We start from the raw sequence: 24506 nt of genomic DNA, 5'->3' as shown, positions 1-24506 counted from the left end.
CATGTAGTATCTGTGGTAAAGAAAGTACTCCCATTATATTTTATATATTATGCAACATATTCATCTTCTGCATCAAAAAGAGTGTAACTCAACAAAGATTTACACTATGCATACAGGCACTTTAAGACCCCCTCCCCCCCATACTCATCTTCTTCACTGAAATATTCTAGGTCATTATCAAGGCTGTTGTACTCAGCTTCAGAGCGTTCTAAGGCCTGACGAGATCGAGAATACATAGGTATGTGACTGGAAGGAGGATCAGGTAGAGCTATGTACTGTTTGAATATCTCATGCATTTCGAACAGTCTCTTCTCAAGCCTTATCATGTGTTGTAAGAGCATAGCCTGCTCTGCTTCCATACCGACACGCTCCTGGCAGTGCCTCACAGCTTCTGCTGTGTGGTCGTGCTCCTCGATGAAATGGGTCCCAAACCCCTGACCCCATTTCTTTCTTTATCAGTTGCCTCTCTTCCACAGCTCTTTCTTTCATGTTGATAGCATCGATGGCTTTCTTTTCAGGCTGTAGGGCAGTCCTGGTTCGCTCTGTTGAAAGAAGAGTCAAGACATATAGACCAACTGCAAATTAAGTTTGGAACTCTTGAATCAAGGAGTTAAAAGGGGCCCGATAATTTAAGTGTTGCTAGGTATTGCTAAAATAATTTGACAGCAATTTTGAGTGTGAAAGGCTATTTGATGACAAACACACAAACTCCCAACCTTACTATCAAAATGTCCCCATGATATCTAAGGCTATGTTGATTTGACTAAGTATATGGATGACATCCTCTGGGAACCCCATAATGCGCATGTGCAAATAAAAAAAAGTTTGACAAAAAAAATTGTCATATCCCTCAAATCTAGGTGGTCATGAAAGTAGAACAAATTACTAAACACGCTAAAAAGCGATTTGCAAATGAAATTGTTCAAGCTGCAAATTGTTAAACCAATATCTCTACAAACATAGCAAAGGTGCTTTTCAAGTCTCAAAATGGCCCATGATTTCCTAAGACCATCCCCAGTTGAAGCCAATAGTATCTGCTATTTGATACTATGTGTAGAACAAACTCGATATATTTAATTGTTGTAAACATGACACCATTTCTGCAAAAATAACTGGTACATGCCATATTAAGATATTTATTCAGAGAAATCTACAATACCATGGATGGACCCAGCATCTGGTAAGTGGACCATGTAGGGTCACTGGCCTCCGAAAAGTGCAGTGATGATGGAAATTCTGCAGATTGTGGACTCCAGGGTATAGTGTTGTAAGCTTCAATGGCTTTTGATAGCTGTTGCTGGCAGATGTTATCTGCCTTGACAGCTTCAATGCAATAGCTTGTCCATCTGAAAAGAATGAAATTGTGGTTACTGCCGAAGGATGGTTATGCTGGCTATACAGATACAGAAGCTAGTGTGTTACGCCGAAGGGCGGTTATACCGGCTATACAGATACAGAAGCTGGTGTGTTACGCCGAAGGGCGGTTATACCGGCTATACAGATACAGAAGCTGATGTGTTATGCCGAGGGGAGGTTATACTGGCTATACAGATACAGAAGCTGGTGTGTTACGCCGAAGGGCGGTTATACCGGCTATACAGATACAGAAGCTGGTGTGTTATGCCAAAGGGTGGCTATACCGGCTATGCAGACACAGAGCTTAAGGGTTAAGCCAAAGGACGGTTATACCAGCTGACACAGAATCTGGTGTGTTACGCCGAAGGATGGTTATACCGGCTATACAGATACAGAAACAGACCTAACGAGATATTTCTGTACCAGCATCATATATACAAGTTGCCATTGTCATGCATATTTTGATGGAAATTAGGCAAAGTTATGTTGTTCATTTGCCAGTCTTTGGTTCAAAGACTTTAACAAAAAGACATTAAAAAAATGTCAGGCACTGACCTGGGTAACGCCCTTTTAAAGAGATCAGAAATGACCTCTGGCAAGAGACACTCTGAATGGTTGCAAGATGCTGCCTTCTTTCTTCACTGTCGAGGTCTGTCAGTGCAGCAATGAATTCAGGATCGGTCTGCTGCCATCTTGCTATGCGATGTTTATCTTCAATGGACTTCAGGGTGGATTCCAACCTGTTACACAATAATATTTAGTTTTGTTCAAGTCAAATGTCTTTCAGAGGTTATTTAAGAAGTTGGTAGGCATTATTTATGAAAAGAATTACAGGTGGTCTCAAGCATCATGCACCTAGTTTGACTTGCTTTACATTTCATTCCACAATGCACATATCCATGCCTGCAGTGCTATGACTGGACTTGAATTAACCGTGAAATCAGATGAATGCAATCACTAGAAATATCATATGTATATGGATTTATCAACTGCTCCTCATTGTTTCTCTTTAAGATATTTCATTGATGTAAAACATATACCGGTAAATCAATAACAATTACACAACAAATTGCCAAAGATTGTCTCAGAAGGAAGGGTTACAAGATATTCAAGTCTAATATCATAACTTATACTCACTTAGTGAAAGCTGCAAGGTGAACTGCAAGTGCAGACTCATCCTGGCATTCTTGGATTTTCTCCCTGCAGGTACAAAAGATTGTACTTCTTAATTCTTAGTATACTCACATACACTCACTATCCGTTTAATGTCTCATGGTCCTCATTGCTCGAGGGTTGGAAGTGGAATGTTGCCCTGGCCTGATTGCTGCTCTCCAGCTGATTCTGTCCTGTGGGTCAGCCTTTTGAAGCTTCAGTTTGCAAATATCTACTTATACATGACTGACAAATTTGTGTAGGTAAATATATTTGGCTGTCTAATGTGAAGCAATACACAAGAGCACTAGAAATATAGCCTACCCCAATGCCTGATGCCTCATCCGCTTTCCTGCATACTCTTTCTTCCACTTGCATGTTGATGCTAAAAGAAAAAAAGAGCACTTTTACATAAACATACTTAGCGATAAATTATGGTATACATTTACATTGTATGTTACTTGTCATATACATGAGACAGTTCCATGGCCAACTGGTTTCGTAGGCTGCAACTTTTTGGTGTAAACAATCCAATTACAGCTTTTTACTCACTTGATGTTCGTTCCTTCTTTGACATCACTTCCTTCTCCATCTTCTGCCACCTTTTGATGTCGTCCACTGAAACAGGAACTAAAGTATTTGGGATGTAAGTATTAATCTTGTAAAAGGGATAGAAAATGCTTAACATATTGTGGCAGATACAAGCACAATAGTTGAATAGCACTGAATGGACAGATATACAAAATAAATGCATGTTATACTTAGTACCCAAATGAGAAAAACAACCCTGTTAGTTTAGTAGTCATATACAGTAAAACACAGGTTAGTCTAGTCCAAACATCTATTGCCAACCCTCATTGACCTTTGGGAAGGTCAGTTCATAGATGGCTGACAGGGCTATCCAGTTTGAATAAAGGTTACTCTACTGCACTCTGCTCTCTCTCCCTACATTACACTAGTTAATTTATAGTTTGATAACTGGGATGGTGGGAAGAATGAACTGCTTTGCTAGCACTGTTGACAATGCTAAAAAAGGATTTTTAGTAGGGTACATCAGCTGAGAGTGTTTTAACAAAGAAAAGGACATAGTATTTGTCTTTTTCTTACCTCCTGCATGACTCAAAGCTTCTTTGTGATTTTCTTCAGCAAGTTTTTCTGTTGCATTGGCAGTCTTCATCTTCTCTTTAAGAGTAACCTCTGAAAGACAATGGCAATATTCAAGTTACATGTACATGTAAGCAACCAAAATAGGTATAGAATTTTCACTACAGATCTCAAAATCTTTTAAAACCTTGGTGGCGCTTGAGATTTGAGATTGTTACAGTTTGCCAATTTCTGCATATCATCTATGATATCATCCTATTAGCAGGACATGCAAACCTAGAACACATAAAAAATATCAATCTTTTGAAGGTGGCTTAGTTGCCAAACGTTTTCTATTGCACATTAGTATAATTACATATAAGCATATAGTCCACTGTATTTTCAACACAAGATCAGTTTCAGCAAAAACCCTAAGTCTTGCAAAAAGTTGCAAGTAATCTTAAAATTGCATCCACTTGGACACATGCATGTGGTGCAGGTATAGGGTCATATTTCCAACTTTACATTGTAACCTATTAGTATCTAGATATTGACAAAGAGTGCAGACTACTAAGTATCCAAGTATAATATATATTACCCGTGAAAAGAAAAGGAATATCTTGAAGTAGGTTTATCTGATACAATAAATGTACAGTAAGTATTTCTCTGAAATAGAACATAAAGAGGGACAACACACCAATGTCTATGGCTTTCCGCATGGCGTAATGGCTCAGTGCCTCGCTTAACTTCTCCACCCTGTGAGCTGGTGTCATCTCTTTGGTGATTTTAGCGAACCTACGCAGGTATGACCACAACACTTCTACCCCCTCACCATCAGTTAGGCCAAATCCCTCAAGTCTCCGGGTGTTGTATTTGACCTGAAATAGCGCATGAAAATTCCTAATAAGAACCTTCAAACTGAAAGAGAAAATAATATTCAATGTCAAAAGACAGAACTCCTTTATCTCCATTTCCTATTTAAACTTGCATGAAATCAAAATTGACCATAGAAGATATGTAAGTTACCTGGCATAGAGCTTTGTGGCCATAAGAATGGAAGACATCTACGGCCAGACTCAGCTGTTGCAGCATATCTTGGCTCAGCTGTTGGTGCATCCCTTCCCGGCCTGCATTCTGGAAAAGAAAGACTTCTGTCTTACATGGTAATAGCATAATAAAGCCCACAAGTACTCTCTTTATGGTGTAATGAGGCTCACTAGAAAATTCTTAACTACCCAGAAAAAGCAAAACGTGCTGCATTTATCAATTTCATCACCATCTGTTGAAAATATTCTCTCCCTTAAAGAGTTAAATCTAAAGAGGTAGCACAAGGGCAAGGTAGTGACATTCAGGAAGTGTACTTAAACAAAACAAAAAGCAAAACATTGTAAAAGTTGAATTCTATGTCTCATGCATGTCATCTTCTTCCATGTAATACAGTTCAGAACAACTTACACGTCTAAGGTGTGCTTCCAGCGAGCATGCGACATCATAGATTATTTTCAGACGGATGTTCTGCGGACTGGCCTCCCTCAGAAGGCTTCTGATTAGATAAACTGGATAGCCAAAGCTGACAATGATAAAGAAGACAAGATGATTAAAAAACAGCTACCTGAATCACAAGTCAAATCAAATGTCCCAATATTCCTTGCAGTATGTCAAAATAAATGTAAATGAAAGTAATGACCAAAATTGTTTCTTAATTAATGCAAGAAATGCTATGAAGCAAATGGTGCTACGTAAAACATATGCTATGGAGCTCTACTTAGGTTCTGTTAAACCAAGGAGGCTAAAATCATTAGTCAACCCAAAATTTCCAAATGAAAGCTTTGACTGTAATAGCATCATCAGAATCTGATGTTATATTAATACAAAAGTTCACTACACCCACCGTTCTCCATGGAACATATTCAGAAACTTCTGTGGGATGTTGTGCCGACAGACACTACCAAAGACCCCGGTGATATCCAGCTTTTGTTGTTGAGTCTTGGAGCGTAGGCACTGTCCAGCTTTAAAGTGGCTACAGTCCTGATGTAAAAGAAAAGGACAGAAATGGTGTAATCCACAATCAATTATAATTTTTTGGGAAATATAAAAGCCTGCAGAGCAGATAAAAACGGATACATTTTTAACTGGGGCTTGATATATGTTTATTTGTTCATAAAATGAATAATAATGCACGTAATAGAATCATGGTCATTTTATGGCCACTTCATGGTCAATGGTCAGACAGCCAATGTTTTAATGTGAACAAAGACTGGCTTGATTGGGCTATGGCGGCTAACAGCACTTTTATTTTCCAATTAATTTTCCTCTGTTCTCCACATAAGGCCAGGCTGACTTGATCATATGGATGGCATCTGCACGCACATCAACTTTTGTCCATAAAAAATGGGGCATACTATAATCTGTGTTTAATCATATATGCAGTCAACATCCTTAAATGCTTTATATTGGGGCTAACTTTCATAAGTTTATTTGGTCTGTATTTACAAAGGGAAACAAAAGAAGGGATACTACATGTATGTCATGCTACCACTATACCTAAATGAATTTGAGAGAGATTCTTACCTCAGATGGCTTCTCTTGATCATGGTATGTCGATAGGAACTCTTTCAATTCCTCGTCGTCAAGGAACATTGACTCTCCATGCAGGGGAGGTGCAGAGCTTACTCCAGAGCTTGCCTTTCTGACCAGGCCAAAATTTCCATCAATGGCGATGATCTGTTCCCCATCATTCTGAAGAAGAAAAGATATTTTAGATCAATGTTTATCGTTAATGTGCTTTCATAGTCTACAAAAATTTTTGCCAAAACATTTAAAGAAATTAGGAATGCAAAGAAGGAGAAATAATTGAAAAATTTTATAGTCAGCTATCTTTAGTATAGAGGAAGAGATGTACAGAGTATGTGGCTTATCAACAATCTTACAGGAACTGTAAGTCCAAAGTCAGAATGGGTTTCGGGGTCAGGATGAGTTTTGGGAAGATGCAAAGGATCAAACATCCACCAAGCTACCTTCCACTGTCCACCAAGTCACTCCTTACACAGATGCCTTGTGTTTTTAAAAACTAAATAAACTATATCAAGCAGCTCCATTACTGAGACTTTATGTTACATCTAGAAATGAGCAATTGGGAAAAAGCAGGAAATATAACCTTGGGACAGGCGGGGCAGCTGCTTCCACCATCAAGTGAAACACTCAAGTCTTTCATGCTTTGCAGCCTGTGCCGGAAGTGGCAGAACTCTGCAATGCATTCTCCGGTAAGGGCCCGGTGGAGAGAATTCGCCTGTCAAAAGAGACAAAGAGAAAGGACTGAGTATTGCTTGATTAAAAAGGTATTTTACTTGATAAATAAAGTCACATGGTCCATGATTTATGGAGATAAATAAATTGGTACCCTGTTGCACAGTTAGTTAACAATTTTTACTATGACACAATGCAGGAAACATGTGTGATATAGCAAAAATGTTGTTACTGCTTGATTACATGCATATTACATGTTAACTCTTGCCTATAGTTTATTAGCAGATCAACCACATTCCATTCTTCATTTTAGTGTGAATACACATTTTGAAAGTCAATAACTTCCTGTTATGGTATATCACTTGCAGCGAAAACCCTGGTGTGTCATGTATCTAAGTGTGTTATGCTGAAGAGCTCTAACATTCAGACAATAAGATATGTGACATTCAAAAATACATTGTAGTAGCAGGGCTCGAAATACTGAGTGCAATACTGAGTGCATGCACCCAAATTTGGAGCTGTGCACCCATTTGTTTTCTGTAAACTATTTATGTAGGTATTTTTTACATGTCAAATGTATTATAGTATACAGGATATTCTTGGCATTCTTGTCAGAAAATTGGCATTCTTGTAAGAAAATTAATAAAATCTAGTAGTACTTGTTTAAGATTTTGGAGTTAGCTCCCATTTCGGTTTCAAGCTCAGAAGAGGAGTAGTAAGATTTTTTAGGTTAGGTACACGAGTGCACCTATTCCCAAAAAATGAATTTTGAGCCCTGAGTATTAAACATGTTAAATTACTGGTATTAATAAAGCTATTGTGCATTTCTGGAAGAAAAAGACCACACTTGTTATTTTATTTTTTTCATGACATCACATCAGTTTTAAGCAAATGACCAGAGTTTACCTCATCCAGTGTCAAGTTGTTTTTCCACCTAACTGCCCTGCAGAAAGCTTCTGTTGACACTTGTGCTTCCCTGCTCAGCCAGACCAACCATTCAAGGAGGGAAACTGAGAATGCAGTCTGTGGCTTTGTAGGTGTTGCTCCCCACAGCCCCAGTTTCAGCAATGTCTCCAACTCAGTTTCGCATGGGCACACAGCAACATCTAAGTATTGGAGGCGGCCTGCAGGAAATTACAAAGCAAGACAAAATGTTCACAATATTATATTATAGTAATTTAAATATTTTAATATTTTGCAACATTGAGGGTAACACTCTCCAGAGCTAATAAAATATATAAATCCTGCTATCAAATTAGATCTTCTAGTCTGCCATACATGCTGGATTTTCTCAAAAACAGTACTGGTGTTTAGAAATGCCAGACAATGGGCAAAACAAGCTTCCATCTATTGCAATTCTTATGGAATAGCTGTAATGAAGGCATAATTTCAAGGATAAGAAATATTGAAACATGGTCAAGTACACTACTCACCATTTTGATCAAACACCCTCATGGATTTTAATGAGGAACTGTAGCAGTTCATCTGGTGAGGCATGATCAGTTGTCTACTGCTGCTGCTGCAGACATATGGCTGTAAACAACCATCCTGGAAAATGTACAGATGCATTCTGTTTTATTTGACATAAAAAGTTGATTCTATATCCTAGTACTGGTAGTAGCTCAACAGGGTTCTCACCAAAATAATTTCACTAGGGGTCTGGTATACAGTAAATGGACAACAATGTACCACAGTATTTGCATTGTGTCCTAAACAGAGAGTGGGGGTCTGGTACTATGGAAATTATACCCCCATAGTACTACTTATTGGGGGACAATATTTTTGTTATATTAACTTTTAACGTCAACTTTTAAGTCTTTAAAAGAATTATGAAGTGTCAATGTTCTCGCAATAAAACACCCCCACACAGGTTGAAAGACAGTGGGTGTGGGGCTAAACCACAGCATAAGGGGTCCAAATAGTGTAGAGGCATAGTACGCTCAAACAGCCTAAAGACAACCTTGTTGAGTATTATAGCATATTGTCACATCACATGTTATCTTTCTAAAGCTAATGTCACTAAAGGCAACGGTAAATATATATTATACAGTTACTGTAAATATCTAAAGGAATAAGGTCACAAAAAACCCAAGGAAGTATATGTAACAGACTACAGAAGCCAGCTAGAACATGCAACAAACTGACTGGGCATACCATAGCCAATACATGTATGCATGTGGATGATATCCCCATATGATTTAATCAAAGCATTCTTATAATATTATACAACAATTTTATTCCAAATTTCCAACACACCTTCCACACTTCAGCACAGTGAAGTGATGGGCTTTTATGAGTCTTCTGGAAACATGCCAAACAGAACACCCCAACTGGACTGCAATCCTTGCAAAAGATCAGTGGGGCTGTGAGTACCGGTACTTCCTCTTCACATAGATAGCATGTGGTAGTTGGCGGCTTGGCTGACTGAATAGCTATGTGTATAAGGTCGTCCCTTTTCTCTGACCATGACTCTTTTACTGCTTCCTTGTTTTGGGTGTAGAGTGATGGTTGTACTGGTACTGGTATCTCAGGAGCCTCTGGCTGGGCTAAGTGTTGGTCTGTTGCTGTAGATGTGGTGGGCGTATCTGTGGATGTGACTGCAGGATTAATCTCCATCCAGTAGGACCTCTTCCTGCCATCATCATCATGATAGTTCACTTTTACTCCTGGCCAATAGAATTCTGACTTCTTTGTCCTCTTCCGCTTGGAGAAACTGTAGCAAATTGAATGCAATAAAAGTTTACAAAGATTGTACAAATAGTATCTGAATGTATTTGTTGTTTTGGTTCTCTGCGTGACTAAAACCTCCGGTTACTGTGTAGTGAACTGTTAAAGCCCATACATATAGTATACAATTACATGTGTAGATGTAGAACTGGAGTCGATATAGACAAACATTATGATTTGGACATATCCTTATACTTTATAGTGGTTTTCTGCATCACGCCACATGTGTCAAATTATGTATATTAATAAACCTGCGACAACCCTCTTGAATTTAAAGTCATGCCCTGTTCACTTTAAGCAAAATATCTTTGATTTGATTTAGTCAGAGGCATATGAATAATTAATTCAGATTGATTTCTGAATATGAACAGCCAAAATCAATATGGAAATGGAATGGAAAAGATCCTATCCACCTCTTGGTGTTTACTGTAACCAAATAAAGAATTGTATAAAAATTGGTATAATACCTGTAGCCTGGTATCCAGCCTTGTTAGCTTTAGTCCCCGCTACCCAACGGGGCGGGGAGCGGATCTTGGGTAGCGGACTAAAGCGGACTAAAGCTAACAAGGCTGGATACCAGGCTATAATACCTGAGCTGTCAACAATAAAAGTATTACATCTCCTATGATCGGTATCAAGAATAAACAAATCATTATCAGATAACCAGATTGAGGTAAACTAAGTGTACATGTAATATTAGGTGTGAATGAAAATGAATTGATAGCTAATGTAATTCCTTTTTTTTTTTGCAGTACTTTTTGTCTGCACTGTTTTCGTGGTCACTTCTGTACTGGTTCGCTACCTCGACCCTATCATTGCTGTAAACCAATAGTACTAGTACTGTTTGAATTATTTGGAAACTATTTATGTGAACAGGGCCTTTACATTTGCAATTGCATAAGGCATTCTCTGTACCCCACATTAAGGATGCCAAATTGATGCCATGCTGATACAAAGCTACAAAGCAAATTCCTCCTTATTTATTCAAATTATGTATGTTATAGTACTCCCCTCGGGCTCAACTTCCCCGATGCGAGCATACTGGGCTTTTGACCACCGGAAGGAACAGGTAAACAGCCCGATAAGTCAATTTTCCAATTATAAAATTTGTGACTGTAAGTTGAAAATGCTAGAAAATTGGTTTCTCTTTTTAGCAAACGCCCACGAACGCCCAGGAATTGTCGCACAAATAAAAATAAAAAAATACTGCACAGACACTTATAAAAATACTAAATGTCCTTTTAAGCAAACACTACCAGAAAGATATGTCTATAAAGCTTATGTCAATTTCCTTGCGATCCACCAAAACTGTTGGACAAAGGGTGCATATGCAAACTGCTTTTACCACCGCCAAATCGGACTAAGCTGCTTTTTCCACCGATTGGACTGGACTGTGTTTTTCGCAAACCCGCGGCCGTCGCCCATTTTGTAAACACCGAGGCGGCGAAGTCGTCGCAGCGCACATTTTGCCGAAAAAAGGGTACTTTAAAAGCTTGTAAAGCACAGAAACTTAGCAGAAATTCAGGGCAGTCCTATATGAACATGTTTGTGGAGGTAAATTTTGCCAGCGTTTCGTGAGGGCCGATATTTTGCAAGGAGTAGTGGGCATTCGCTTCAAACCCGGAAGTGGGTATTCGCTAAGAAGAGGAAAAACCCAGTAAATTTCGTTTTATTTAAGTCCAGCTCGATGGATTAGCTTCAAATTTGGTAGGAACACGGTGGGAGCATACTCTGGACATGACCACAAAAATTAAGATTCGTGCGACAATTCCTGGGCGTTCGCTAAAAAGAGAAACCCCGGAAAATTCCTTGGAAAAAATGGTATATTCCTAACGCTTACTTGGAATATAATTCATGCTCGGGAAAGTCGAAAAGTCGAAAATTTCGATCCTCTGTGTCCGTTACGTGGTACGCCACGTACTCCAGTTTGACTGACAAAGCGACCTCTTATTTTTTTATTCATATATGATCTGAATGAACGTTTAATACATGAGGCAGGAGCTTGCCATAATATGTGTGTCGCCCCCTCCCCTTCGGCCGGCAAGCATATGGCCGAAGCGCACTCTCTTCACGCAATAGGCGTAGGGTGCAATTGACGAGGAACTGTACATATCTAAACTAGAAATGATTTACCTCGCCATGGAGTTGAAAGAGAGTGCTACCGTCCAACGACGCGACTAGATATCCGAAAGTCACTGAGCCCCGACCCACGCCACGGCACACATCCCGGCTCTCTCCACGCGATCTCGTGTCCAGGCTCGCAAAATCTCGCGAGCGTTGTTACTGTATCTGTGCCGTTCCTGCATGGCCAGAGACCATCTCTTCCATCCAGATCTAAGTGAAAATGGTGTCTCTCATGAGCCAGGAGACGTCTCCTGGCCCACTTATAAGTGCAACATGGTGGCCACCATGTTCCACTTGTAAGTGAAAATGGTGTTTGTAACGGGTGAAAAAAAGCGGGGAGGGGAAAATTACAAACCTAATGGACCACAACAAGGAAATATGAAGCTGCTAATCATTATTCGGAAATAAGTTGAGAAAAGAATATTGACTACATCCACAAATTTACCCAAAGTAGCTTTGGATAAACATAAATAAAGAAGATAGTTGGGAGTAAGAAATCATCATTTACATTTAATAGAAAATCGAATACAACACGTTTGTCCTTCAATATACAGGCGCAGTTAAGAGATATCCCCAGGGATATTTCCGGGAATAAAATACGATTACAAATTTGACGCTATTCTGAGCACTCGCATGATGTTGATAACCTGTGTTGCAATTCCCCCTTTTCATGTATGGCGGCGTTGCTGCACAATGGTTTTATAAAGTGTACATGTATACATATCACAAATCGTCGCCCGTGTAGAACAGTCTGGTCGACAGTAGGTGCTCACAGGACCCAAAGCAGACTGAAGACCGCTGAAAAGTTTGTATAGTATATTTAGGATATTTATTATTCTACTTAAAAACATTATCTAAGACGGGTGGTTTATGAAGGATTTGAAAAATACCAATAAATTACACAATGTTTATGTACACAGTCGAAAAGAAATAATTACACGCACGCGCCAGACGGTCTTGGATAAGAAAGTTGATGAATGATGAAGACTTCGAATGAGTTGCAAAGCATTTGACAAAAAAGATTGTTGAAAGTTTATGTCACATATTCACAAATTTGCGCCACCCCCCAACACTAGCCAGTCGTCCCAAAACCGTGGTTACATGGTTAGGTTGGCGCAGATAAAAGTCAGCAAGGTCGGCTACTGATGAATTTGGCTACTAAATTACTGCTACAACCGAATGCTTACAAATGTAGAAAACATCTCAGGGGTCGTTTCGGAAAATGGCTGGCTCCCTTTCGGTGATAGGTCAGCAAAACGCTGCACCCTGGTCTTATTTGAAGCTCCTTGGTCATACCATCCTAACCACAGTTCTCTGACCGAAAACAAAGATCCCAAGGCATAGTGCATGATGGAAACTGGGGGTGATTGGCAAGAAGTTTAAACTTCATACCTGAGTCGAATATCTCAAAAGGAAGTCAAGAGAATGTCTACCAGCTTTTCTCAGCCCAGTCTGCTCACTTTTTAACGTCTATTTGAGGCGGAGATTTGGATACTTGGTGACAAAAATAAATAAGTTTGATGTCTCACATAAGTTTATTTTTCATTCAGACTCATTGATTTGATTTGATTGTTTGCACATTAACAAAACAGACAATAATAAAATACAAAACAAGGATAAAACAGGTGCAGGAGGAGGGGAGAAGCATGACATGCTTATACTAGGCCCTCCTCCTCTTGTCTTGTCTTGTTCAGGTACTGCACAACACCCCTAGATTGGGGTAAAACGTGCAGGGGAGCTGTGCGATGCGTTATTGCTGCTTCCTCAGGTGTTGTAGTACTGCAGCGTTGAACTTCGTGGGTTCCGCAGTATCAGATATCTCTTGGGGCAAAATGTTCCAATCTCTGACAGTTTGTGGAAAATATGAATATTTGTAGCAGTCTTTGTGAAACGTTAGAGGTTTGTATGAGTTGGAGTTGAAGTGTCGCGATTGGCGCGGGATAGGTGTCAACAAGGTTTTGACCGGAAGGGCTGTTTTGAGTGTCTTGCTTTCTGAAGTAATGTGAGTCTACTTGCTGTGCGTCTGTCCTTTAATGTGTCCCACCCTAAATCTGTGACCAATTTGGTAGTGCTAGCATAAGTATCATAGGTATTAGAAACAAATCTGGCCGCTCTTTTCTGGACCGATTCTAACTTGTGAATATGTTCCTTGTAGTACGGATCCCATGCAGCGCTAGCGTATTCAAGATGGGGTCTGACTAAACTAGTGTATGCATTCATCTTAACTGATTTAGGACAGCTATAGAGATTGCGTTTAATAAAACCTAATGATTTATTTGCTTTGGAAGTAATATGATGGATGTGTTCAGTCCAAGAAAGTTTGTTGTTTAAGATAACCCCTAGGTACTTGTGATTATTAGCCTCAGCTAGTGTATGGCTCCCTAGTTTGTAGTCAAATACTTTAGTTTTGCGTTTATGGGTGTAGCGCATGACATAGCACTTATCAGGGTGTAGTTCCATTTGCCAATTGCACTGCCATGCGTCTAACCATGTTTATATCATCTTGTAGTAGGATATGGTCATTGTCGTTATTTATTTCTCTGTAAATGACACAGTCGTCGGCGAAAAGCCTGATGTTAGAGTTAAGGTTATCAGCCAGATCATTTATGTATACTAGGAACAATAAAGGCCCTAGTACGGTGCCTTGGGGTACTCCAGAAACTACTTCTGCCCAATCTGAATGTTCCCCCCCAACTACCACCCTTTGTTTACGTTTTTTTAGGAAGTTAGAAATCCACTGGAGGAGTTTGCCTCGGATACCGTAATTATGTAGTTTTAAGAGAAGACGGTTATGGGGAACCTTATCGAAGGCTTTGGCGAAATCAGTTATGATTAGATCAGTTTGTGATTTGGAATCTAAGGAAAGGGCTAAGTCATTTGTGGTTTGGACAAGTTGAGTCTCACACGAATGTTTCTTCCTAAAACCATGTTGGTTTTCAGTTAAGATAGAATACATATCAAGGCCGTCTGGTCCACTAGCTTTGTGTGGATTCAGTTCACTCAGGAGTTTGATAACTCCGTTAGTATTAATGCTGAATTCTGGTATTGAGGGAATGGTACTGCGGGGGAGGTGGGGGAGTTGTTCATTTTCCTCAGTAAAGACAGAACTAAATTGGGAGTTAAGTATGTTTGCTTTGATTCTGTTGTCTGATTCTAATTTATCTCTTAGTTTAAGGCTAGGGATACCAGTTGCTTCCTGTTTCAAGTGTTTTATGTGCGACCAAAATTTTTTAGGGGAGTCGGTACAAATTGAATTTACATATTTACGGTAATTTTTCCTGGTTGTCTTCTTTGCTTGTTTACGAAGAGTGCGAAACTTGTTTAACGACTCTGTAGTTGGGTTTTTACGATAGGTGTTAAAGGCACGTTGTTTCTTCCTGTGTATTTTCCTAACCTTGTTGTTAATCCAGGGTGAAGAGTTATTATTATTAACTGTTTTGGTTGGGACGTGCTTATCCATTGCTAAACTATGCAAATTAAATATAATCAATAAATTGAAATAATACAATAGAAAATGGAAATAATACAATAAGGATGATCAAATAATGTACAGTATAAGTTAATGACTATGAAATTAAGTAATGTTAATTATAAATACAGAGCAATAATGATAATGATAATAATTGGTATGAGTTACAATAAGAGAAAAGCACTAGTCTAAGTGAAACTACTACATCAAGTTTCAACTTTTCTAACCGGTTATTATTTTATATTCTCTGCGTACCATTTGTTTATTCTTGTAGCATGGAAAGTTTAACTTTGACATATGTTCCCTCCTTTCCTAGGTTGACGCCTTTATTCTGACGTCTGGCGGCTTGTTAAAAAACATAATGCCTTTCGCACTGCGTCACGACTCGTGTGTCTTTCCATATATGGGCAAAGACAAGATCACTTCTTCAGACTAATCGCGATATCATTTTTAATATTCATACATCTATGACAGTTCCAGACTGCTCAAACGTTGTTTGTCAGTGCAGTAAAAAAATGTACGAGCAGGCACAGCCGGTCCGGTTCCCTGTGTAGGGGTCCGGTAACAATCAAACCAGCGGGCCACAGGCCCAGGCACCTACTGTCCATCAGAGTGGTCTACACAGGCGTGTCAGCCATGGCAACGGCGCTACTAACAAGCGGCAGGAAGGCATAGAAATGCCGTCAGACACGTACGAGGAACCCGAGGCGGTGAATCTGTCGCCGCCATTTCGAGAGGCGCGGCTGCAGCGGGCTAAGCTCCGGGGAGAACCGCCCATAGAGGCGGCTGATACCAGAAACACCAGGCGTTATGTTGACTTACCTGATGCAACAGGTAGCCGAAGTTGTAGTTTTTTTTCATCTTTAGAATACTCTTTAAGCTGTCGTTTGTTCGTAAATTTGAATTCTAACTCACTTTGTCTTTACAGTACCAAAATGTCACGGTCTGAGTCAATTGTTCTAAGGACTTAATCTACACGTTGAAAGGCATATGATTTAACCCTTCCTAGACGGGGGGTGGGGGGTGGCTAAAAGTGATTTTATGACGTCATTGGCCAAAATCCAAGATGGCGGACCATATCATTAGAACAGGTGTATACAGGTTATTTTCATTAAAATTTCATCAATACTTCCATTTCTTTTTCCAAAAAAAGGTTTAAATGAAGGTCTTTAGTTTGTTTACAATGTATTTTAGGCTTAATCATGAAAAAAAAAACTATTTTTGAAAATTCAAAATTGATGATCCAAGATGGCGGATATCTTAAATATGCATGACGTCATTTTGTGACGTCACCGGTGTTGCTATGGGCAACATAAGACTTAGTACACCATAATATTCTGTCATGAACACTTTTGGTACAGTTATGTTGAATACCATTTAGTTTTCAGGGAAAAACCTATTTAGACGGTTTTGGCCAATAAAATCACATCAATGACGTCATAATGACGTCATATGACGTCATAACGACATAAAAATTGTAGATATGATAATTTTTACTAGTACACCATTCTCTAAACAAATTTGGTGGTCATAGGACATACCGTTCGCGAGTTCTTAGGGGGGGATCAAATGAGCCCCCCCCCGGTCCCCCCATGTCCAAAAAAGCCCGGTCTAGGTAGGGTTAAAAGCGGTAATACTAGTAATACGTTCAAAGAGGAAACAGTGAACAGAAAAGTACCATACGTAAATAAAGAATCCCAGAATATTTTCTCAGAGAATATTGTCAATCAGTCTTAGTTTACCTTCACTGTGGGTGGGGTTCCTCGTGCAATTAAATGTGCAGGTTGTCCACAGAAATATATATTTTTGCGTGACTTCGAAGTACTTACTACTTTATGTTTTTACGCCATTTTTCCAGACCACAAGTATCCAGGTGGAGCAGACGGCCACCGCCGTGTTGTCCGTGACTGTGTACCGTCCTACCGCGGCTGCCTGGCCGGGGCTACCGCTGTGGTGGTAACAATGGTCATCGTGACACTCGCCGTAAATACGTTAACCAATAAACAGGTATTTGGTTCAGTACAATGCTTTAAAATACCTAGAGAGGTTTTATTTGAGCTTTTTGGCTGTGTTATAGAAAATCTACTATAGCAGTGTGTTACCATATTCATGATTCATCAGAATGGCATGATTCATCAGAATGGTATGCAGAGCAACCAACCAATAGGCATGCAGCTTTCCTCTATTCTTCTTGCTGATTGGCTGTTTGAAATTTAACTCAATTCACGCCTGTACAAAGCCATGCCATGTTAACAGTATGGACTGCATTAAAGTGTTTTGCAGGTATGTCAAGCTTTCCTGCTCCAGCATTGGATTGCGGGGCATCAACCCTTCTTTTTATCTTTAAAATCAACAGTTTGGAACATGCAATTGAAAATACTAACCAATAATGTAGGGGATAGCGTTCCAACTGTTGATATCACTTCATACTATAGTTATATCAATGTAAAGAATTATTTTCCCTTGTGCTTCTTTCCCTGTCATATCGTAAAATATGGTGAAGCCATCCGCTACATTTGCTCCAAAGCAAATGTCGGCCTCACGTCGAGTTCCCATTCTAACGTTCCACTGTCTGTCCTTTATGTTAAACTAATAGTCTTTGGTACTTTGTCTTTGAAATCTTTTAGGAAATTTTCCGCATGTCCAGTACTGTTGACACTCTGAAACGCAACATAGAAGACGTATCCCAGCTGTCTGACATTGTTGACACCTTGAAGCGCAGCATTGAAAACCTGACAGGTACGATGCTTCGTTGTTCTATGCTATCGATACAAGGACGTCACACCTTTAAAAAAATAGCAACATGTTATACACCTGTATATCGCTAGATGTCGCTATTTCACAATCAATAGAGAAAGGGCCATCCTGTTCTGTAGTCACTTGATGTTTTCTTTCAGCGATATGGGCTGTATTTATAGCCAATGAACTAAGCAATTAGTATAAATTAGTACAGGACTGACAACGTTGTCTACAGGTGGCAATGTGGTCTTGTGGTTAAGGTTGTTAACTGAGAAACTATAGGTTCCGGGTTCGAATCTCCGGCTTCAGCACTGGAAACTCGGAATCGGCAAATCAAACCTTGTCTTTAAAAAGGGTATCGAGATGCTGCCACTCATATTTTCAAGATCATACGCCTGGGTAACAAAGTTTAATCGGGACAACAAGGTTATCGGCAGGACAGGACTGCACGGCCTCTTTTCTTTACATGTTCACAGGCAAAGACTTGGCCTAAGATACTGTTTTGTACGCCGCGCGGCCGATGTAAACACCAGTGGTTTAACTCGGCTCGGTAGTTATTTTGCTCCAACTATTCAAAGACACAGAATTTCAGAAAACAATTTACAAATGTATCTTTTGAACAAGTTTAATAAACATCTTTTTCAACCATATCTTGCTAAAGCGCGGGTTGTGGGTGTGGCCGAAATGCTGCCCGCCTATTGGTCCCCGCTAGGCTGGCTTGGATGGGAAATTGAGGTTCCGGTGGGGGGGGGGAGGGGTAAAAGTGCCCGCGCTAACTTTGATGTCACAAAGCGTCTGAATGGCTAGCGGGTTTCTGACAGGCATTTTTTTGTGCTAAATTTAATCATTTTCGCCTCAACAACAGCATTTGGTTTATGTCAATTTACACAAGGTTTCTAATATTAATGACATTTCATATAATTATATGTAAATTTTATCATTAAAATGCATAATTTATGCTAATTTGATGACGTCATTGTCAACATCCAAAATTGCGGACCTCATCATTATATCAGGTAAATACAGGTTATTTTCCTTAAAATTTCATCAATACTTCCATTTATTTTTTAAAAGGTTCATATGAACGTCTTTAGACTGTTTACAGTGTATTTTAGGCTTTATTATGCAAAAAGAATCAAGATTCAATTTTCCAAGATGGCGGTTAGCTAAAATATGCATGACGTCACAGGTGTTGCTATGGGCAACATAAGACTTCGTACACCCTAATATTCTGTCTTCGGTTTGCAGGGAATAACCTATCTAGACGGTTTTGGCCAATAAAATCACATTAATGACGTCATAAATCTTTACTAGTTCACCATCCTCTGAAAATTTGGTGGTCATACGATATACCGTTCGCGAGTTCTGATGGGGGTTGGGGGGGGAATGAGCCCTCCCCCTGATCACAAAAAAAGCCCGTTCTAGATAGGGTTAAGAAGAGTTACACCTCGAGGAGATAATTAAATATCCCAGAATACTTATTGAAAAGAGGCTAGGGTTCTTCCCTATGTAAGTCGTCTTAATGTTGACATGTTAACTTACAACTAATAAAAGATGATAGTCATACATTTTCCAAAATTTGAAAATCTTAATAAATTAAAATGGTCCGATAAACAGTGGTTTGGTCTTCGGGCTTCTCCACTATTTTGTTAGTTTAAATTTAGCTAGCTCCACGCAGTTTGACAGAGACAAGGTTGACGTGAATCCAATCTAACTCACCCACACATGACTGCCTTGTAAATATATTGCGATCGATAATACCTTGTTGTTAAAATCTCAAGGTTGATCAGTTATTGTAGTATTGTTGCTTTACTGCCATGCATTTTAGCATAAATAATTGACGAACAATTTAGTTCATTTTTACTAATTTAGAAAAGTAAAAAAAAAACTAACAATAAACAATAAACAGTGAACGAGCTTTCCAGAACTATAAACAGTATTCTACGGCCCCAAGCACTATCAAATAATACTCATGGTCACCTTGAAGAAAAAAAAAAACTGCGCTATGGAGGCGTTTGCAACTCCACTAAATAAACAATCGCAATCACATGGTTCTCGCAACTGACATGGTTCACGTCACTGACATTACAAAAAGTGCAATTTAAAACTAAAGTTGTTTTTTTTTTACTGTTGCTTTCCCGAAACAGATAAATTCAATTTACCTTCAAGCTGCACCGAAGTCTTGGAACGAAATGGATTTGACAACTCGCGATTCTACACCATCGACCCTGACGGACCAGGACGCGGGGTTCTGCCGATGACTGTTCAGTGTGACCTGGAGGAACAAACAGGTTAGCAAAAACAGCAAGATAACACAACCATATCATTCAGTTGTCCTAGTAAGCTATGTGGAGACGGCAAGTTAACATAGGGACACACACACAAACATAAACAAACACATGATACTCAGAAAAAGGTTAAAACAAGTAACCTGGTGGATATGTGGCTTCTAACAGAAACAGTAGAGTTAGTTAGGACTACAGAGATGAGCTGTAACAATAACTGCAGTCCAATATTTAAACGTTTTGTTACTCCGTGAAGGAGGTCAGGACCTCCGGACGGAGTGTTGTGAACGGCTGATTTTTCGTGTTCGCAGTCAAAACACTGGGTTCTCTTTGTGTAATCGGAACGCAATTTTATACGCCGTCTGCGGGCATGCCCGTGTTGGTGCACGAATGTGTATTTTTGCCGTTGCTGCTTTCGCGGTCAATGCAATATTGCAGAAGCACCCCCTACAATTACGAGGCGAATTGGAATGGTCTAGAAAAACGCGTTTTTTTTTGGAATAGCAGTGGGGGGATGGAACTTTAAGCAGATACGTTGAGGTTCCGATAAGTGGTTCCAGATGTTTTTGCCCGTGCTTAAGAGATGCTTAAGGTTTTTGGAAGATGTTCGCAGCCAAAACGCATTCTTCCGTACGTCGCATTTTTGTGTAATTGGGCATGTGGTGTACCATTATGTCCGTGATGATGCACGTCTTTTTATTTTCATCGTGGCAGTTTTGATATTGAAGTAAATGCATATTTTAGAAACATCCCTACTTTTACAATCCTGTGGAATAGGCCGTAGGTTTAGGCAGTTGTCTGGTAGCAGAGGTTCTCTAAGCAGATATCTCGGGTATCTGAACGGCCGCGGTGCTGCCTGCAACTGTTGCTGGAATTTGGCCTGTTCCAGTCGCGCTTAATAAGTAACAGGCACGGTAAGACGGTGGGGCTGCCTTTGTTAATAGTGACACGACCATGATAGTCCGATCTTTATGTGAATGCAATGATTGTGTGTGTGTAAATAAAAAGAACTTCGAACTTGAAGCACAGTATCTTTACACGCCCTGGGAGCAGTAATGGATTTAGGTCTTATGTTTTATGGTTGTGACGCGCCCTCATTGTATTAACCCTTGCCTAATGTCTGCACAGTAGGTCTGGCGTTGACGCTTGGGATTGTTTTTGTTGAAATATATAAAACTTCACGGAGGATTGTCACCTATGGCTTCTTGTTACAATTTCAGCAATAACGATCATTGGCCACAACAGTGAGACGCGCACGTATGTGCATGAGTTTGAGAATCCCGGTTCCTACTCCAAGGATGTGGTATACTGGAATAGCATGGAACAAGTGAGGGCTCTGGTGGACCGGTCAAGTCGCTGCAAACAGCACATTAAGGTACGTAAGAATCATTTAGACATGCGAGAGGCTCAATAAGGCCAGAAAAAGTAAATTTATGTATGGCACACAATCGAATGCGAAGTAAAAAAAAATCAAGCAGTTAAAAAAAGAACACTGCTACAATATCAAATTTTGAGATCAGAAACCTTGTAAAGCAATATAGTACTTGAGCCAACAAAACGTGATGTCATAACCAACCTATCTTTTATTTCTGTATCATCTGCTCTAAAAGTACATTTATCTCATTGAACAAAATGATGTAGTAAAGAGCTTGTCATACTCTCATGGTCAGTTTCTACACTCAGCAAATTTATTTGCAATGGAACTCATTAGACTGTCATCAATCAAGAGCAATTGTGCCTTATGTTTGCTAGATTTCAGATGGTCTCTTTACGTTTAGAGACTACCTACCAGAACAAAGATCTAAATAACTGACAAGGTTACATTTTAACTGAACCGTCTGAAAGCTATACTTCACAACATAAATACAACATAAAGTAAAGGGTTAACAATAAATCAGTGCCTTGTTTTGCTTAAGGACATTGACTAAGAACAGTCATTTGTAAATTTTATAGATAACTACAAAATGTTTTAGCTAGAATTCCACGATTTCATAACTTTGCCAAATTCTGTTAACATTTCCAACTGACAAATGATAAATGTTTCTAATCAATTATGCAAGTAAGGTATTCATTTGCATGCATTTTGTAGGTCGGTCATATTTTTCTTCCAATGACACCGTTATCTTTATGAAAAAAGCTATTCTGATATTTACTTATAAAGTTTGCAAAATGCTTATTTGGAAAAAAAATGAATAATGGTTTTCATGTTTAACGTCTAAATGCCACAAGTTCCCTGCAATTACTACTTCGAATTATAGCTTAAATTATGCAAACCGTTTAAATTAATTAATATTAGTATTTCGTCTTAATTTATGTGCCCTTTTCTCCATTGCATAAGTCATTAGTTAAAAACTTTTCACGGAACGCAGCAAATTTATAGAATTTCATTATTACCTCCATGAAAAATGGAGGTATTGTTTTTGGCGTGTCTGTCTGTGTGTCCGTGTGTGTGTGTGTGTGTGTGTGTGTGTGTGTTTGTGTTTCCGCACATTTGTAGTCAGCATAACTTCATAACGCCTTTATGGATTGTGATGATATGTGGTATGCTAGTAAGTCTTAGAAAGACAAAGGTCAAGGTCAAATATGGGCCTCCTGGTGGATGACCTTGGAACTGCAGCAGAACTTCCGGTTTGCGTATCTCTTGTCCTGAATAAGCTATGGTGTTGACTTTTAAGTGGCATATATCTTATCCTGTCAGGAATAAGTGGTGTAAGTTTGGACCACCTAGCAGCTTGTTCTGGAACTGCAGGTTAGTTTCTGGTAAAAACTTTCAAAGCCAATCAGTCCAGATTGAAACGTTGTATTTTCATCATTTTTGGTGTGAGAGAGTTGTACATAATTAAATGTAAATTATGCAAATGAGGACCTAATTTGTATAATTAATGATTAAATTCTATAATTACAGTGTGCTATATAATGGTATTGCTATACATTTATATCTATTTAATCTGTGGAAGGCGGAACATCAACAGATATCAATTATGCAAATGAGACCTAATTTGCATAATTAATGTGAATGATGGTGAATGATGGGAATTTTATACCTCGTTACTTAAAGGTTAGCACCACTATGTATATATTATGTTAATGTAGAGGTCATTTGCATATTTAATGAGGACAAGTTGAAATGAAGTATGGCAAAGCAACACCATATTTCATGGAGTTATGAGATCTCAGAACTCTTGTTAGTTATGAAAAATGTCCACAACCTTTAAAGCTGCTCTGCAGTACCGTAGGTACCAGCCAGAAGGCCTATTATACAACTTGATCTTACTGTTTTAGTCCCTACAGATCCACTGAATACCATACATAACCATTCACATCTTCTCGAATTATGTTTTACACATACAAAAACATATACATACAAAGTACATTGCAGTACTGTTGGAAAACATCAGGGGTATTTGAATCTTGACCATCGTTTCAACAACCGCTACTCGCCCACATAGTATCTTACAGATCTATTCAAAACTTCTCGACTTATTCTGTAAAGCAACAAATGCATTACTGTGAGACATTGTGTTTTTGGTGAAAAAAACACAAAACCCTATTTCCCAATAAAGCCATCAAATCATATATATATATATATATATTGCAATAGGAATTATACTGCGATATTGTATTTATTAAGTGATCAAGATGGTACTGTACAACTAGTAACTGCACACATATTTCCAGTATCAATGCTATGCATCAATGATCTGGGACAACACGCCCAAAATCTACGCTTGGTGGGTGACTTGGGACGGTCGCCAGGCTGACTATTGGGGAGGTGCCAGTCCTGGGAGTGGGAAATGTGCCTGTGGACTAACAGGTAATTTTGACTTATATATAACTTCAACCTGTAATATGTAAGCAATGCAGTTTTCTCATGTTACCTTTGTCTGTTCCAAAATCTTGCAGTAACAAATTCAAGCTTTTTATCCCCCCCCCCCTTCATAACAGGCTCATGCTCTGGTCGTTGCTACTGCGACACTAATGATGAAACATGGCGTGAGGATTCCGGGTTCCTGTCATACAAGAACGACCTGCCGGTCACCCAGCTCAGGTTTGGGGATACTGGGAGTAGAAACGAACAAGGCTATCACAGCCTGGGGAAACTTATCTGCTACCCATGAGTCTACATATATGTTAACAAGAGGTCGATGACTTTAGACCTTCGTCATGTATGAGTTTGAGTTGTCAGAAATGTGCTACTGTCTATATGAATGAATGAATGAATGAATGAAAGAATGAATGAATGAATGAATGAATGAATGAATGAATGAATGAATGAATGAATGAATGAATGAATGAATGAATGATACTTTATTTCCGTGTCCTGC

General features: G+C 39.2%; 1 protein-coding gene and 1 pseudogene across 1 annotated transcript; one reads left to right on the top strand and one right to left on the bottom strand.

The window, feature by feature from the left end:
• Positions 1 to 213: 213 nt before the first annotated feature.
• Positions 214 to 12008, bottom strand: LOC109475592. The gene is made up of 17 exons (XM_019776293.1): positions 11698 to 12008; positions 9094 to 9550; positions 8271 to 8385; positions 7744 to 7961; positions 6749 to 6880; positions 6163 to 6330; positions 5483 to 5619; positions 5047 to 5161; positions 4618 to 4725; positions 4289 to 4469; positions 3616 to 3705; positions 3061 to 3138; positions 2833 to 2893; positions 2494 to 2556; positions 1912 to 2096; positions 1160 to 1346; positions 214 to 542 (listed from the first exon to the last, which is right to left on the bottom strand). Coding segments are annotated over exons 1-17 (2304 nt in total). The 5' UTR covers positions 11706 to 12008; the 3' UTR covers positions 214 to 541.
• A 3664-nt stretch (positions 12009 to 15672) lies between these two features.
• Positions 15673 to 24299, top strand: LOC109475183 (annotated as a pseudogene).
• Positions 24300 to 24506: the final 207 nt, after the last annotated feature.

This window comes from Branchiostoma belcheri, unplaced genomic scaffold, assembly GCF_001625305.1.
Source record: "Branchiostoma belcheri isolate BF01 breed outbred unplaced genomic scaffold, Haploidv18h27 scaffold103, whole genome shotgun sequence".
Taxonomy (NCBI): domain Eukaryota; kingdom Metazoa; phylum Chordata; class Leptocardii; order Amphioxiformes; family Branchiostomatidae; genus Branchiostoma; species Branchiostoma belcheri.
Note: the sequence above shows the minus strand (reverse complement) of the source record. Positions and strands in the feature narration are given on the sequence as shown.